This window comes from Homalodisca vitripennis, chromosome 4 (genome assembly GCF_021130785.1).
Source record: "Homalodisca vitripennis isolate AUS2020 chromosome 4, UT_GWSS_2.1, whole genome shotgun sequence".
NCBI lineage: Eukaryota > Metazoa > Arthropoda > Insecta > Hemiptera > Cicadellidae > Homalodisca > Homalodisca vitripennis.
The window spans coordinates 62,652,217-62,671,701 of record NC_060210.1 but is presented as its reverse complement, the minus strand read 5'-3'; the positions used below and the strand labels follow the sequence as shown (position 1 = coordinate 62,671,701).

Here is a 19,485-nt window from a genome sequence, read left to right as displayed (position 1 = left end):
TTAATATTTTATAATAAAGTAAAGTAAAACTACTCCCAATAAATGTATTCTCTCAAAAATACTTAAATATATTGGCTAGCAGGAAGCAAAAGAGAAATGCTAATTCAGAGCGGCTCTCAGTCCCAGCTGTTCTCTCTATTTTTAGGTTATGTTTGGCAACGAAAAGACAGCTGACTCGGTCACCTACAACAGGTGCACCAACATTCCGTCACTGATACTCTGATCGCTGCCAATATAGTATAAAATTAGACTCGAATCGCGCGCCACAATCTATTACTTATAAATAGCCCGATCTTGACGTAAATCCTTCAGCGGACGTCAAATTATTTGCTTGGCATTAACACTACCGGGAAATGTGTTCTTAATGCATTAGCTTAATGACGCATTGGAAATAAATATACATATACCGCAGGAGTTATTGTGGATTGACGGAATAATATTTTGCTGTAATACTAATTTCTGTATAAGCTGTAGTAACATTCTTTTAAAGGACTGAGGACACATCAATTGAAACACTTTATTAGTACAAAATGTAGTAACAAGCACTCAATAACAGTACACGCTTCTTTTCATTCAATAATTTAAATTATTCGATGCGTACAAGAATATGTAGTTCTGTTCATGTTACAAGTAGTAAAATGATGATGATGTGATTATTATGATGATGAATGACGATTATTTGTAAATCTTACAAGTAATTACCTAATTTAAATTACACAATAAATATCACAGTTACAATTTACTGCACATAAAAAACTATTTCATATATTTCGCTTAGCTGATGAGATACATGCTAGCATCTCCAGTAGTAAAGTAAAAATAAATATAAATCGATGTGCACAAAAGTATTTCAATATTATACTTTTAAATTTAAACCATTATGTAAAATTTCTATTTTGTGACAAAACTGTGTCAGATGTTTAAAAATATAATACATTCTTTAAGAATATAAAGAAAGGAACCAAGGATACGCAAAGGACCCATAAGCAATTAGTATTGCTCTATTTAAAGATGAGTGGCAAATGTCTTCATTAATATTTGTTTCTTTGGTGAAGTTCGGAACTACTAGTAAAATAATCCTTTTTTATATATAACAAAGTACAGTTTACATATCTACAGAATTTAAATTCCCTTTTCTTTGCCTTTTTTAGATCAACATAATGGTACCCTAAATAGATAATTATAGTAATGAAATTAACAAGCTAAACAGAAATGATCTTACTTTTATCCAATAATAACAGTTTTAAACCATTATCTATCTCCTCGCAATCTGCGGCTTCACGCGCACTTCTTCCCTCTATAATCATGAAGTTCGCGTTGAGAGTGCAAAATGTTTATTATTATTATTAGCAAGTAAATATGAAAGAGAACATACCAATGGCTTTCAGTTAAGCAGTTTCTAAAATTTCAGTCAAGATAGATCAGGTCAGGAGTTTCTTTTAAGATCAGTGGGTCGAGGTGTCGGAACCCTAAATCCAGAGAGTACTTGTTGGCTGGTATTCCTCTTGAAAAGGATGTCACTTCTTTCTGTACTTTACAAATTAAAGCAGTTACACTTACACACAAACTTAAACTTCAATGCTTGTAGAGCCATATTATTTATTTTGAAGTATGCTTATTTGAAGTGCCTCAAATATGTTAATATGGTACGATATTTTTTTCATTTAGGAGATAACGCTTGTTTCTATCTATTTCAGCAGGTCATTGGACCGTATTTGTGAAGTCGAGGAGCGAAACAGTTTCTTAGTGATAACCGAAGAGTAAACACGAATAATAAATGCGAAAATTTACAATATGAGTAATTTGTGGATATTAATAGCCTTAACATTGATATATGAAAGCATAGTTCTCATTGGTCCATCACGCTTAACTTCCGTCGCTGTATCAGGATAACTGTTTATTAACGGCGCTTTATTGAAAGAACAAACCACAACGATTGATGAACTTAGTTAAAGTAGCCTACAATATTTAGAAGCAATGAAAATCTCAATATTTTAATATCGAGCTTATTTTTACTGTGGTTGAATGATGACTAAGACAGTATGTAACTGTTGCATGTAACAGAATTAAGGACGTTTTTTGTCACCGAAACGATAAAAAAATATTTACTTGTATACGGGATAATCCAAATCGAATATTCGAAAACCATTTACGGGTTCTAGACGTTTCCAAAGCGTGACACTTTTAGGTCGCTAGTCAAAGTCAAATTTGCAGAAAAAGTTCACATAAGCAGACTCAAAAACCGGATCATGGAACACGTGTGATGAAATTAAACTACACATATTATTTTAATATTGATAAAATTACCCCCCCCCCCTATTTTAATAGTTTAGTGGCCAGGGTATGTGCCATCTACTGTGAGTAATTAATTGACTATTGGTTAATACAGATAACTGCAAAAGACGTTTTAGACTCAAAACGACCACACCGACTTAAAATGTTTTAAATTCGCAAATTCGCACGCAAAATATTACCTAGTTGTCCAAGACCTGTATAGAAAAGCTTCGCTGCCAAAATCTCTGTGTGTCAAGGGAAATCTGGATCGTATAAATGTATTTGAATTTCTCAACAACCTACTGGAAGTAGTGATAATTTACATGGCAGGGTCGGCAGGCGGACTCCGGTTGTCATGAAGCCTGTTGATAGTTTATGGACAGCAGAGACGAGCTGGTGCGGCGTGGCGTCTGCACACGCATACGTAAACATCTGCAGGGTCACCAGCGTGCACACGCGCCCACACACGCGCGTGCGCACACGCGGTTCCGTGTTTTGATAACGGTTCAAGGCTGGCGCCGCGCCTCCCAGGCCAGACACGTCCAGCAGACGATTAACAGTTAGCGCTAATTGAGTACTATTTTAAATTGTAGAACTCGGGGAGGAGTCTACACAGCGGATTCGAATTGGAGGGGGTTTAAACGTAGGCTAAGAATCGATTAATGAACCACTCGACATCCGACGGTTTGAAATACGAATGTCATTACAATGGCGGAGCATTGTACTCCATTCGTTGCTCAACCGTCGTACCCTGCCCCACGATACACATCCAACGTTCACTTTTGGGAGAGGTACGTGTATTAGATCTCGCAGATGTGTCTTTCTAGACATCGTCAGTAATCCAGCATGAACTTCAATGTACACTCGGGACTGAAGAAAAGGATTAACCCCCCATAGAACAAATGAAAATGTTACACACTTTTTTCCTGCCTTATGAACCCAAGAAGTATTGTGGTTGGGAAAATTAAACTGGATAAATTGAGATCGTTAGATAACTTCGATTAAGCGACCAGTGGGACTTCTGAAGGAGATGTTTACGCCGAAAGGCAATTTTTCAATTATTAAATATACGAATGTCCTTGTTAACTAACACTAGCAGGTTTGATGCGGCTTACCTCAAAACTGGTATAGATCACAATCCCCGGTCGTTACTGCGGTGTTCCGTTCCGAAGGATTCAGAAGACAATTGCTGAGTCTCAATATGGTTTTACTCGTGACACGGTGCAGGAGGGCTATTTCAAAGTAAGACAAAGTGGTTTTTATTAGACGTAATACATTCGGTGTAACCATGAAAGAGAGTCCGAATGATATCCAGGAGTGGACTCTTCTTCTCTTGGAATTCCATTTCAGCATTAAATTCAGTTCGTTCACTCCCCAACAAGAGTACTCACGATGGCGCTTGAGTGCCTAATCCTGAGCTCATTGCTGTGTTCGACGCTACCTTACCGATCACGCAATTCAACGCTGTCACAGAACTCATGGTGTCTGCACCCATCAAGAGACACGATGTTGTATGTGACTCCATCCTATGGCACTGTGACTGTTCTTTGACACCGATAAAGGATGCCGTTGTCCGATATGGTCCATCAAAGGTGACGTCCTGTTTGCCATTGACTCTTAAAGATGTCCTGGCATGTCCAACGTTAAGAGATACTGCGAAGGTGGTCTCTTAACAGTGTATCAAGGCGGGCAAGTATTAAGGCTAAACATGCCAGAAAATATTACAAAATTTATCCGATGGATGGCAGCACCTCTGTGACCAAATTTATTAATTTTGTTTTATCCTTTCATTGTCATTGATTTTAATTTTTTAAACTAATTTGTAAACTGGACGATTGTAGGATATGATATATAAGATTTAAGAGGAAAAACAGTATTTTATTTATAATAAAAAAATTATTGTGCTAACTTTTTTAAATCTGAAATTAAAATTTGCAATTAGTCATTTTGTAACCAATAACTTTTTATGGATTTTGAATTTTTTACTTTTATAACCGGTTGAACATTTTGAAAAAGAATCCTTTCTTTTTGTTATTTCCTGTACATCTCTTGCAAGCTATGCCTAGCCCTCGCCCACCACTGCCAGTTCTATTCGCATGTAAAAATAAGTTATACACAGCAATTTTATTATTATAAATAAAATAATGTTTTTGTTGATAGAGACATGCACCAAATTCTATGATCACCTAGTTTACAAATCAGTTATAAAAAATAAATTCGGTCGATTATCAAAGGAATAAATATAAACACAAATTTGCTTACTTTTGGTGATGCTCCGTGGTGGCTCAGTTTTGAATTAATCCCGGCGGCACGTTTAGCCTTAAAATACATCGTCACGGAGTTGGAAAAGTACAAGCTGGGTTGTTGTCATTAACATCATGCACGATTACTTAGCGCAGGATCTAACTGTGTCAGCACGGAGTTCTTAGTTAGTTTAGTCCTTACATCTCGGGCGCTTAGTGTAATCACAATTAGCACTTTTAAAGGTAGCCATATGCATTTCAGTCACCCGGTAGAGCTGCAGGAGCTGTGCGAGGCCAGGTAGTCCAACCACCTGTCTCACTCGTGGGAGTCACATCAGCAACCATCATATAATTCATGTACTTCCTAATCTTTCCATAGTAGTTTTCCAATAGCCGAGTTATATTCCCACACTACATCCTTCCTGATGAATTCTTGAATATTCAGGCTAGTGATTTTAAGGTCCATCCATCATGCTGTTCATACAACTGCCTGAAACCCTTATAGCGAAAGTAAATATTAGAGTAATGGAATATTAATGGCGGCTCTGAAGGATAACCCATTTAAAAATCCCAACTAATGGTGGATACGATATTAGCTTTTAGGATATTGTTACTGGTTTGCTGACCTCCACGAATCCCTTCTTCTCTACCTAAAATGTTTTGCATGCCTGATGGCAATTCTTTGCCTTCCACCTGAGTTTACTACGCAAATACATCTTCAGAAATGAAGATGAGGCAGCAACATTTTCATTCACAGCTATCTAAATCTGATCATTGTAAAGCTCCTATTGCAAAGAGACTATAATTAGTGTGGTCAAGTTTTGAGACAAGCCGACCTTGAACAATTGGTCTACCCGCACTAGATAAGGAGCGGTCTTGTATTGTTGCCAACTCCCCTCGCTAAGCTGGGTGACGTAATATTGCACGTGTTTGTGTCCAGCCGGGTCCTCGCTCACGTGTATGTCTCCATTAGCATAAGCCGGTACCTCGACATGGCTGCGGGCTGAGTCTGCAAGTCGCGGATTCTAAACCACGGATAAATATAATTAATGTCACAATATTGTAAATCACGCTATCCTCTATTGGATTGATTGGGCTACACGATCAGATCAAAACCTTGCGGAATTTTTCATCGAATTAAAAAATTACACTAGCAGTTGGAATTTGCTTCATCTTTTCAAACTTATTGCAATAATTTCTATAGAAATTACTAATCACAAAAGGAAAAAAATTACTACATGAATGAATTAATTTTATTTTTGTTAATTTATTTTTATTTTTTTTTTTTTTAAGGAAGGAATTGTACTACTGAATTTTAAACTGGAATTGTACATTTTCTAAAGTATGCTGATTAAAGAATTTTCTAAGCCTCCTAATAATCAAACTAATTATATTAGGGTGTTAGCAAATTTCATGTACTTGCCAAATTTAAGTAATGATTTAGCTACTTTCAATATTTGATAACTACGACAGCGTACTCATGGCAGGGCCTGTGGTTTGAAGCTATACTACATTCCCAGATACTGAAGCTACTGTAGATTCCCAGAACATATAAAATCAAAATGGGTTGGCTATGGGTATACCACCAAAAGGCTAGTACAATTTAATATTGATTTAAATACATTTATTTATTATTGTCTCGATCTATTATAACTTTTTTTGTTATTTAAACAATGGAAAATTACAAGACCAGACAGATACATTTCTTCTTATAAGAAATAAAATGATGAAACCGTGGAAGCACAGTTTTCGCAATTGGGAGCCGGTGAAGTATATACATATACATTACTTGATTAACATATTTCATATATCAACTACGTCAATAAAAACAATGCAGATAAATCGTTATCAAGTGACAGTATCAGTTAAAACGAGAATGGGGAGTAACTTGTTTTGACTAAACAACAATATACTCCTAGTTTATCAGCAAAATCCAGATGTATATTACGAAAACAACAACGCCTTCTCTCACAATAATTTGATAGCAGTCTTATCAGTGTTATATCACTAATTTATTATTAATTCCTAGAATATTTGTATGGAACTAACAATAACATAAAAGGTATCTGATAAAACGCAAACATTGGTGACATCAACACACTGAATACTCTATGCTCTACGTCACTGTCGTCTCTAACATGACATATCAACTTAGAGATCAGTGTAACTGAGGGTGAATGATATGTACATTGGATAGCGAGCGTATGCTCAGTATAATATCTTGTTAGTAACAGAAACACATGAAGGCAATCATCGTTACAAGGGCAGTCAGAGGAACTAAGAAACGTACAACGTGGATTCCGAACCATTAATACATCGGTTACTATTAACAATGTCGGTCCTAATTACCCACTTGTGACGAGACTCTTTGTAATCAATCAAGCAAAACATACTTTTCTAAAAACACTAAGAAGGTTCTATACATAAAAATAAACATCAAAATTGTATCAGTTTAAAAATACGTAATTGTGATCTTTTTATGTGCCGGCCGAGAAATCCGGCGACAGAAGCCAGACACAGCCAGTGAACCGGTCCTTCGACCCCGAGAAAGGACGAAGTTCGTTGGCTTTCCAATCGATTAACGTCAGGGAACCGAGGACAAGACTCTTCAATTCTCTACTCAGTCCCCATACTATAACACATGCTATTAATATAATATGTGATTAAATTCATGTGAACTATGCACATAACATTGTCAACCTAAACAACAACAAAACCAATTCAAACAATTACTGTTAGCATGCATGTACTGTTTCGCCGAAAGGTATAATGATGCATATTTAAATCAGTTTTCGATTTATTTGGAGCTACACCAATTCCATACTTGACACTATACTTGCAGCTAACTAGAAAACAAACATTCACCAGATTTGGTTACATCTTCGTAATTAAACTCTATTCCACAATCCATATTATTTATCTACTGGCTTTTCCTTGATCTGGTTTGATCTACAAACCCTATAAAATGAAATAACTTTTTCCCGTCTGAGAACTATTACTTCATAACGTGAACTTCGCTAAAGGAACCACATTGTATGGGTTTTGCTAGAATCTTACCAGTTATGTGAATTAAAAAAGAATCATCCTTAAAATATTTAGATAATAGTTTTATTACTGGCTAATGCAAAGGTATAGCCTGGAGTCATCTCACATTCATTCATGCTATAATTTTAATTATTAATTTTTAACTTGTAAAAATGTGCAAACATTGGGATTCGAACCTGGGACCCTGAGACGCTTTACTCAATAGTCTAGTCTTTTGTATTTTCCATTTTTTACTATATGTCTGGCCATGTTTTGGCGGAGCTGTAAATGAAACGAATTGGGCATGTAGTGGATGCTTTGCATGGGTCAATTCAAAATTAGGAAGTCGTGTAAAAACAATTTTAGCAAATAAGTAGTAACGACCCATGACGGACAGGACCCAGAAACACGGATGTAATTAATTAATTCTCTTTCCCCTCTTCTCCTGTCAACCACAAAGCCAAAGCAGCGGCGCGTGACTCTTCATTATCACTTCGGCACGCACCCTTATCAGAAACAACCAAGGCCGAAGAGAAACTCAAGGCTTCGCCCAAACAATGAAACACAACCGGTTTTTAATAACAGACTAAACATGTTATTCATATTCTCTTTGGAGTACAATTAATTTATTCGTTGATAACATATCGGCACTTAATGTAGCCTATGTAGGCTAACACGATCAACACAAACATATTTTACTTTTTCAGTAAGTTCTTTATTTTCCATAAGTTATCTATTTAGTATGTTACGAAAAACATGTTTTGCAATAATATTATTGGTACGAGGCAATGAAAGCAGGCCTATCACTCTAACATTCAGGTCTGTTCGAGGTCAGCCGAACTATTTCCTGAGGAGAGGCCAGGAAGACAGATTCATGAACGAGGTCACATGTCTGAGGCCGGCAAGACCGAGGTCACAAGAGGCGGTGTCTGCTACTATCAGATGAGTTCATGGGAACACTATTCGCAATGGCACAAGATAGAGGGACGTGCGTAATCGAGTGACTCACATTTGATTCATTTACGAACAATTCTAAAATGACAAGTTTATCATATGGACAGCACAGAAATATAGATCACAGATGTCTCACTGGGACACTGTTCAAGGCGCCATCTAGCGACCAGGGCTATGATGAACTGTCTGTCATTGATTATATATAGCACATCTATGGCGAATCTTGTTGACTTATCCTGTTTCGTAGGAATTTTGTAACTGATACTAACGTTTGTCTAGTTCCGTTTTTTGTCTGACGACTGAAGATTTAGATGTTAGTTTTCAATCTTAAAGTCAACAATACCGAAGTTTCGGTAGTAAGTTCATAAACACCCTGTATTTAAGTGTCCCCCAGAATATTTAAATTCCAATACACACATTATAATGCAATATCAACAGGTACAAAACACAATAAAAAAAAAAAAATTTCTCATTATTTACAAGAAAGTAATCACTAAAACCAACACAATTTCTGATTTTTTAAATATTTATTCACAGAATACATCAAATGATACAACGACCTCAGAAAACATGAAATGGTAAAATATAAATTATATTACCCATTTCTATCGTATGGTACATTTTTAGTACTTTTTGGAAAATAAGATTTTTTACAAAAAGTAAAGATTAAATTTTGGTATTCTCTCGCGGTTGGTTAGTGGCCGAGTGCCAAATTTGTGTCGAGTTCTACCGGTCGGTGGCCTTCTGAGTTCTGAGGACACAGGCTATTTTAGCGGCCCTGGCTGGTCCATGGCAGTGATAAAGACCTATTAGTACTAGCAATAACTTACGGAGCGCATATTACATAATATTCGGAGCGCGAATGTAGCAAATAAACTCATGAAACTATCAACTACCTCCCCCTCCCTCCCTCCCAAGTATTGATACAATAAAATTTAATCCATGTATTTGAAAAGTGCTTCAAGATAATTATTTTATACTGAAAAATTTAGTGATGGTTTTGAAATGTTTGTTCTAACCCACCAAAGTTTAATAAGGATGTTTTAGGTCATTACATTTCTTAATCAACAACAACTGTAAAATAATTTTGGACCTTGACCTCTCAGATGATTTTGCACATTTGGCTCTAATGATTTTGCATGAAAGTTGCACATACCATGACTAGTTAAAATAAAAATATGTACATTTTGCTGCCTTTTGGTTTTTAAGTGACATGCTGTTAAAAGTCCACAAAAAGCATTTGCTGGTCATGTTACAGTTTTTTCTAAACAACGCAGTTACAAAACTATTAAAACTAAAAACTTCAACAATCCTAAAAGGCATTATCCTTTTCCAGTTGACATGTTCTCTAATTTGACACATCACATGACTATGTTTAGTACATTTAGAGGTTTTTAATTCTCCCAAAACTGTTGTTAAAAAACGTAAAATACGTCCCCTTTAATTTGATTGAAATATATGTTATTCATAAACTATAAAAGATTACATATATGCGAAACTTCAGAATGGGTTGTTAGTAAAAAAAGTTGCTACCAAGTACACACCGGTTTGGTGAGAACAGCCATTGATGTGTATATGGAGTAAGTACTGTGTTCCGCAATCAATTAGGTGTGAAATTATCTCCATTAACCAGTCAATGTTGTAGGCTACATTTACTTTGGTTAATACTTCTAGATTTACATGCGGACACATTTTTAGTTGAATTCTGAACCAATTTTAGATTAAATTTGAGATAAAGTTTCAATAATAATAATTATTATAACAGTGTAGCTAGTGTATGCATGAATTTAGCATTGCAGAATCATATCTTTTCAGTATTACCTTTCGTAATTCTTGAAAAGAGTGTACTCAATTACACAGACAGGAAAGTATTCCTGAAAAGTACAATGGTATTGATGAATCAGAGACAGATTTTTACAATTCTGATGACGTTAGTAGGATTATGCCAGTTAAAAAGACATGTCAAAATAAATATGGAAAGGTACAAGTACAAAAGAGACTAGTTTTAGCTACATTAAAAGAAATTTATCACTTTTTTAAAGAAAATTTCTCAACAGGGCAAATTAGTTTTTCTAAGGTTGAAGGCTTAGTAAAAAGTTCCTTGCTGGAAAAAGTTGAGCACATAAATTGCGTGCGTGTTTCTACACATTGCACCAGAAAATCAATAAAATACCAAATTGTGTCCTGGATGATGCAACCTCTTTGTAACCTTATCATTCTTGCCTGACCAACATATGTACAATCCACGTTCTCAGCACTGTTATAAGAATGCGTGTAAAAATGTCGAAGTGGTAGTGAATTAATAATGAAATAGGTATTATAGGACGTTACTTATAAAAAGTGGGTAACTCTAGATAGTGGTATGAAATAAGAGAAAATTACTCATAGCTACATTGAAAATCTTTTCAAAGTCGCTACATTTGCAAGATGTAGCATTGATCATTAAATAATATGGTTCAGTATATAATAGAGACACTTATACACATGCCCAAATGGTGGAAAGAGGGAAAATCAAAAACTGACTTTATTGTGACATTAATATTATTGAAAGGAGTTTATAAATAATCAACTTAAAAATATATACCAATTAAATGTTTATTTCAAATAATCCTGTTCTTTCATTCGTTTGCAACACCTTTTTGAGTATAATGTTATTGTTATACCTGGTTCGTTTTTCAGAAATTAAATATTTGCAAATAAAAAATAAAAACACTTGTTAAAAATAGAAACAATTATTTATTTAATGGCTATAATTCTGATAGGAACTAAATTTACAGTTCATTAATATGTAGGCCTATTTATGCAAAAATCAGTGTAATAAAGATCACTAGAGAACAAGTTTAAAATAAGTTTATAAGTTTAAAATAGAATTCAAAATCTTCACTTAAATATGATAAAACTATTTGTCTGCTAAACAAAATTTAACTACCTATCTTATCACAAAACACAAACATTAAATTTATTTTTTAATGAGTAATAATCTGAAAATTGCAAAATGTATTTTATGAAAAGATTTCCACACACTTTATATGACAGCTAAAATTGTTGTCGATTCGAAATTTGACTCTACCAATAGCATAATCTCTATGTGCTGTCAAAAAATTTGCATCCTCTTATGGAACCTCAGAGAACCTCCAATAGATTACAGAGGATTTATTTCAAAAGCTCCTTACATTGATTTGTTCTCTTAACATTTATTAGACTATTAAGATATCTTCTCTAACCTTAGCATCTACCTGTGAGAAATGAAGGTTCTCTCATAAAAATGAAAATGTGGGTATCATTATAATGATGCAACATCACTGAATCATCTGTTTTAAATTCCACGTTAAGTAACATCGACTTATGAAGATCTTAATTTCTTAACAAAATAAATAACAGCAATGTGAAACACAAACTAGTAAATAAATGATGGAACAGAGCACAACATTTTCACTACGGAAGGAAAATAATGCAATGCATAATTAATGGAATCCTAAACCCATATATAGGTTGGATTCGAGAATATTCGAGATACCGTATTTGAGGTTTTGAAATTTCAACTGGGTAGGTTGTAAATTTAAATTTTTGTCCAGCCATTTCTTTTAGATAACCGGTTTGGCGTACCTCAAGGCCCTATTGTAGCTAAACAGTATATTGTATTTCACTCACATTAAAGTTCCCTTGGTGCCCCATGTCCTCGGGGGTAGCTGCACCGGACGTTTCGCTGTCCGGGGGTTTGGCGCTAGCGATGGGAATGGTGGAGCCGTCTATGTTCACCAGCCACTAATACACACCTACACTCGCCTCACTCACTATCTCTACTACCTAAAGCCGAAATCCACAATTATAGAACCGAACGTCCTGTAAAACATGAAACACGACTAGAGAGACCGCACGTCGAACTCCTGAACCCACTGATCCAAGCTTCGAACTGGTACTGACTACCGAGTACTGGTACCGGTAGAGCGACAGCGGCAGTAGGGCGCGATCATATGTTCTGGCGGGGGGTGAGTGGAGGGGGCTCGCCTCCCATTGGCTTCGGTTGCATCACCTGACTGACGTCTCTTGGCAACAGATCGTGTTTGTGTTTACTCTGTATTCCTCACAGCACACCGTGTTCGTATTGCACGTTGACACTTGGACTCGAGTGTGGCTGTCGCACTGATTGCTCAGCCCTGCAACACTGACAGCGGACAGTGGACAGTGCACACACTTCCTGACACTTCGGTTTGTGGGGACTATTGATCAATAGCGTTATCTTGTCAAAAGAAAAAGAAGCTGTGACCATAAATCAACAATGATATTTGTAGAATAATAATTGCTTAATTTGACATGACTGTAAAGTATACAGCTCAAATAATCAATGATTTAAGAAAATCGAATGTCCTAGTACTGATACAGTACAGACTTTATATCAATATTTGCTTCTACGGCTTCTCTAGCTGATGTAATAACTTCCCAATTTAACTTTTTCTATTTGCAGAATATCTGTATTCTTTTAGTTTAGCAATATTTATCGAGCCAAGAGAATTATAGTTATGAGTAACAATGCTTTTACCTAGTTACAACTTCAGCAAAAATGAGCTATTTCAAATTGTATGTCTTGCTCATTTTTGTTGAGTATATTTTACTCAAAATTTCTATTCCATATTGCTTATTATTGCCTGTAGTAAGCAATTCCGTACTAGCAAGGTAGTCTATTATGCGCTGTTTAGGTACAGGAAAATCAATCAATCTTTAGTGTACAACCAAAAATGGTAATGATGTGGATAACAGTGTACGAGGAATATTATTTTCAAATTTATTGTAACTTACATAAAATACAAAACTCAGGGTTAAAAATGTGAACAGGGAAAAACAACAACTACACAATCGTTATCTGTGTATGACACCTGTAACATCAAGAAACATTGCAACGCAGAGAAACAAGAATATATGTGAGGAAAAAAACAGCAACGGTTCCATCCGCTGCCCAGAGGAAAAACTAGAGAGAAAGGATTGCAGTTCAAAAGAGATTAAACGGACAACTACGTGTCACACAAACAAAGCCCGGACAAAAAGACAAAGACTGCGGCGAGATTGAGGGGAGGGGAAGTATCAGATATCATCACGCCACAGATGTGTAAACAAGGCTTGAATGATGTCATAGAGATAGTAACACAATTTCCAACGTTCAATACAAGAGATCGAGGGGAACATTCGTCGCTCTCGCTACCCCAAAATTTGTTGGAAATAGTAACACAATGTTAAACGTACAGTACGACAGATCGAGGGAAATATACATCGCTCTCGCCACCTCAAGATTTGATAGCGACAATCACACAATGGTCAATGTACACAGTACCATACATCGAGGGGAACTTTTGTCGCTCTCGCCACCTTAAGATTTGATAGCGATAGTGACACAATGGTCAACGTACAGTACAATACATCGAGGGGAACATTTGTCGCTCTCGCCACCCCCCAAGATTTGATAGCGATAGTGACACAATGGTCAACGTACAGTACAATACGTCGAGGGGAACATTTGTCGCTCTCGCCACCCCAAGATCTGATAGCGATAGTGACACAATGGTCAACGTACAGTACAATACGTCGAGGGGAACATTTGTCCCTCTCGCCACACCAAGATTTGATAGCGACAGTGACTCAATGGTCAATGTACAGTACAATACATCGAGGGGAACATTTGTCGCTCTCGCCATCCCAAGATTTGATAGCGATAGTGACACAATGGTCAACGTACAGTACAATACATCGAGGGGAACATTTGTCGCTCTCGCCATCCCAAGATTTGATAGCGATAGTGACACAATGGTCAACGTACAGTACAATACGTCGAGGGGAACATTTGTCGCTCTCGCCATCCCAAGATTTGATAGCGATAGTGACACAATGGTCAACGTACAGTACAATACATCGAGGGGAACATTTGTCGCTCTCGCCATCCCAAGATTTGATAGCGATAGTGACACAATGGTCAACGTACAGTACAATACGTCGAGGAGAACATTTGTCCCTCTCGCCACACCAAGATTTGATAGCGACAGTGACACAATGGTCAATGTACAGTACAATACATCAAGAGGAACATTTGTCGGTCTCGCCACCTCAAAATTTGATAGCGCAGTGACACAATGGTCAATGTACAGTACAATACATCAAGAGGAACATTTGTCGGTCTCGCCACCTCACGATTTGATAGCGACAGTGACACAATGGTCAACGTACAGTACAATACATCAAGAGGAACATTTGTCGGTCTCGCCACCTCACGATTTGATAGCGACAGTGACACAATGGTCAATGTACAGTACAATACATCAAGAGGAACATTTGTCGGTCTCGCCACCTCAAAATTTGATAGCGACAGTGACTCAATGGTCAATGTACAGTACAATACATCAAGAGGAACATTTGTCGGTCTCGCCACCTCACGATTTGATAGCGACAGTGACACAATGGTCAACGTACAGTACAACAAATCGTGTGGAGCATTCTACGCTCTCGCCACCCCAAGATTTGATAGCGATAGTGACACAATGGTCAACGTATAGTACAACAAATCGTGGGGAGCATTCTACGCTCTTGCCGCCCCAAGATTTGATGGTGATAGTGACACAATTGCCAATGTACAGTACAACAAATCGTGGGGAGCATTCTACGCTCTAGCCACCCCAGGATTTAATGGTGATAGTGTGTCAAGGTATAACTGTATATATTCTGAATTTCATTTTTATCATTAGTGATTGTGAATAGTCTCAGTTTCTACTTACTGTGATATTGTAACCAGATCCCCAGCATATAATACTGACACACCAACGTTTTCTCCCCTTCAATTTTGATTTACGATATACACGGCATTGCACATATGATAATTAGATTCAGTTCAAAACTCGAAATATTTGAATTTCAACGCCACGCAGCAACTACAAAAGTGAGGTTAGTTCTTACTATTTCTTGTGGCCTCTACTTGTATCCGGAACTTTCAGTAACCGAGTGCTAAATGTATTCGAATTGATTGAGAATCATAGGTTACAGAGTACTGATGAAACAGTACAGGTACATGTTCCTGTTAGTCTACTACAGTAGTTCCGTAGTGACCAGTTGTCACAGTAGTAAATGAATTGCCGAGCTCTGAGCAATTCTGTACTGTGTTAGTTTGTCAGTGTTCGTTGTCACTACGAGGTAACATCGCTATGGCAGTGTGACGATTTGCCATTAAAACGAGCAGTTGCCACTTACGGTATATTTAAAAAACCTGTTCAATTTAATCTGTGTTAAAAACGTTTTTAATTGCGGTTTACAAAATTACACGTTCAAGATAAATAACTAAGAGCTCAATAGTATGACCAATCTCAAATTTGTGTACCACCCGGTCAAAAATAAAAGTTAAGATGGTTTAATAACAACATTATTTTCATACTATTATAAAATTATATACCCAATTACAGTACAATTGTATCTATGTTGTAAAACATTTGGCCTTGATCGGATAAAAAGTTACCGAAATATGAATTTTTAAGCTTCAGTTTGGCTGAAAAGCACCGGAAATCTGTATGCTTTCGTTGTTATCGATATAAAAACTGGAAGTTATAGTTAGTAAATAGTTTTTATGTCGAAGCAGAAAAATAACAGTACAATTTTAGTATAATACGTTATTGTAGCTCTATTAGTGAATAGTTTGTGGTCAAGTTACAATCTCGAATATCTATACTTTCTGATCCGAGAGTAGACATCAAGATTTAGCTTTGGTCTTGTTAGTGATTAAAATTTAACTATTTTGTTCAATATTTCAGTTAAATACACTTCATATAAACTGTATTTGTTGGAGAAGATTGTATTTATCCCCCTGTATAACTTTTCTGATGATTGCTGGTAGAGTGGTTGTGCTGTAAACTGTATAAAGTCTGATCTGATAATATTTCCAAAATTTCCCGATGGAGGGCCTCTCTCCCTTGCTAATTTGGAGAGTTTTCATACCCCCGACACCTTGGTGTTCCGGACACCCCATAGAAGGTTTCTGGGTGCGCCACAGTCTTACATATTGGGCAGATAGAGAAAGGAACACATAACATATTTTCAAAGGAGTTATTTTTATTTAGATCTAATTTTAGATTTCTTGCCGAAAGGAGAAAGTAATGTACAACAAATTAACTTTGGACAACCCACGAAAAAAGTCGAGCTATTTGAAATGTATGATTACTGCTAATTTGGAAAATGATGATAAAGGTTTATAGTGATAAATTACAAGGGATGACACTAAAAAAGCTACATGATTTCTAAAAAGGGAAGTTAAATGTGAATATGTATCAATGAAGTACCAAACCGACCACTGTAGCCATAAGAGCATGTATTTTTACAGCATGTACATCAGAGATTATCGGAGAGGGAATTAGAACTTTTTATTAAGAATAATTTCCCCAAAAAAGTTTCTGAAAACATATAACTAAAAACAATACAACGTATCATAAACAATTGAACACGTTACTTCCTAAAAGTCAAAGAATATCATATTTTTATCAGCAGCTGTTTTTTTTGTCCTTTCTACCTCTTCGCATGGAAGTTATGTTAAAGGTTTATGCCATTAAAATAATAACAATTTTAATTATTATTTTAATTATCTCCTATTGCTCCATTTTGAAATAGATAGATTACTTCTTTTTTTGAAGTTTGTTTTTGACGATGGAAGGATTGCGAAGGAAAGTAAAACAAATATACCAATGCGTTGTAGTTCAGTTTTAATAATTAGCGTTTAGATTTTATTAAGTGCATATTTTAGAGTTATTGTACATGGAAAAGACACACGAAATGTCTGATGTGGTTCTTGACATTTGCGTTTCACAACGCTCTGGTATATTTTGTTTACTTTAACCTAGATTGTAATCATGCATTTACCTGACGAAGAGATCAGATTGCAGATCTCGAAATGTAGTGTTATTGATTACATTGTATCACTGCAGATAGATTACCTTGCGATCATTTGGTGTTCCTTGTCATTGTTTACCGAGAAATGGCATGAAATCCCTAAATATGTTAGATGCCAGTAAAACTTATATATTCCTGGAGATTATGTAGAAATTGTTTATGATATACAATAACTCTACCAATCACTTTACAACCAAAAGAAGATTTATTTGTCTTTTGTATATGGAGATTTCCTTTTTGGTGTTACAGTATCACTCAAAATGTACAGTCCTGACATTCTGTAACGCCCCTATCATCTTGTAACACAACGAGACTCAACATAGAGCAAGATAACAGCTACCTAAGCCAGCTTAATAGCGTAAAACTGTTGACAGAGATAACGCGCTGAGGTCATCCTAGAGAATGTGACCTCGACCCTCAGATGAGGTTTCTGAGGTACAACTTTTACTAATTGGTCCATTCAATCTCATCCTCAGTTACGTTTGCCTAATCGGTGAAGTGGTTAAAATCCAGAAAGTACGTTACGTTTTAACGTAAGTAAAGGAAAAGTAGGAATGTATATGATTTTAAATATTTGTATTATATTAGCGAATACTATTCTTTTTCTCCTTGACCTGAGCCGGGGCTCAGTTTGGACAATTTATTTTTGTCTATTATTTTTCCCACCTCGGCCACTCTTGTCAGTCGGTGGGGGAGTCACTCCGTCAGAGTATTGATTTTCTGCCTGGTTGGACTGATTGGTTGAGGTCAGCTGGTTACCTTGACTAGTTTACCGACCCAGCTGTTCACCGGCACCGGCACCGGCACCGGCTACTGTTCGGAGCGGTCAGACACGTTCGGGAGAAGCTACTGCGTTTCTGTCTGTTCACTGCTCGTCCCGTTCACCATGGCTGGCTAATTCACCGACTTTCGGCAGGTAATTGTCTTTTTCACTCTCTTTACTTATTTAGTTGGCGGTTTTTCTCTCCCACCCAGACATTATTTTATCGTAGATTAGTTATAAGTAATTTATATATACTACTAGCGGGCCCGGCGCGCTTTGCTGCGCATTTCAATAATTTTTTGCAAAAGTTGCCCGCGGCTTCGCACGCAATTTCCCGTTGAAAACAGTACACTATATTCACTTATTCTTTTTCTATCACATTCTAAACATTGCTGAGATAATTGATAGTCGTTCCATCGTGAGCCTCTTGGGGCGTATTATGAAGGTATGTACCATATTCCTGCCTCTATCTAGCTGTTACCCACGGCTTCGCACGCAAATCTTAAGAACCGAAGTCCTTATATTACTTAGTAAATTTTTTTTTTTACTATAATAAATTTTAGATTAAATTAGTTATCTCCGATGCCACGATTGAGCTTGCTTTGTTGTCTCGATCGAGAGAATATGTACACACGGAGTTTTGAGAACCATACTTCTGTCAAAAAAAACAACTAAGGTTGATTTTAATAACATTCTTTATATTTGTAGCCAACGTAAGATAGTAATTATGATATCTGCATTACTCTTCTGATCAAGCATGAGCATGGTTTATATTAAATAAATATTGCAGTTAAAGGTGAATTTTTACGTCAAATTTGAATTGTATTATCTGGATAGTAAAGTCTATGTTTAACAGTGATTGCAAAAACAGTTTTAAACAAAATTTGTCGTTTCTCTTAAGCTTACTCTATGCTTTAAAACTATAAGTGTAATATATGTTTAACAAAGAACAGCTGATTAAAAATTTTGAAAAGGACGTTAACATATGTTTGCTGCAATGCATTTCTTATGGGTATTTCTGTAACCAGTGGGGCGGAATCCTGAATCGGGAAAGGGATGGGCATAGCTTATAAACCTTCTCCGTGGAAAAATACATATACGTACAAATTTTCATCATGATCGGTCCAATAGTTCACGATTCCATAAAGGACAAACATACAAACGTTCATTTTTTATATATATAGATTTTTGTAACTTGTGTTCCTCGTGTACGTGTTCGTGTCGCTAAGTGTTCGTTCCTGTCTTTCGTACGTTCTAAATTTGTTAATTTATTTACTATGCTAGTTAAGTTTATTTTATTTTTTGCTCTAGTGCTTT

The 19,485-nt window shown here is 36.3% G+C and overlaps 1 protein-coding gene across 2 annotated transcripts in view; it reads right to left on the bottom strand.

Moving 5' to 3' along the window:
- Window positions 1-19,485, bottom strand: part of LOC124359386 (sestrin homolog) — a 209,442-nt gene that overhangs the window by 14,489 nt on the left and 175,468 nt on the right. Inside the window, exon 1 of one of the 2 annotated variants that reach the window (XM_046812081.1) lies at window positions 12,147-12,452. The exons of the other annotated variant lie outside the window; for it this stretch is intronic. Within the exon in view, the coding sequence (XP_046668037.1) occupies window positions 12,147-12,170 (24 nt within the window). The 5' untranslated portion in view covers window positions 12,171-12,452. Of the gene's footprint in view, window positions 1-12,146; window positions 12,453-19,485 lie in introns of those variants that run through there. 2 annotated transcript variants of the gene reach the window in all.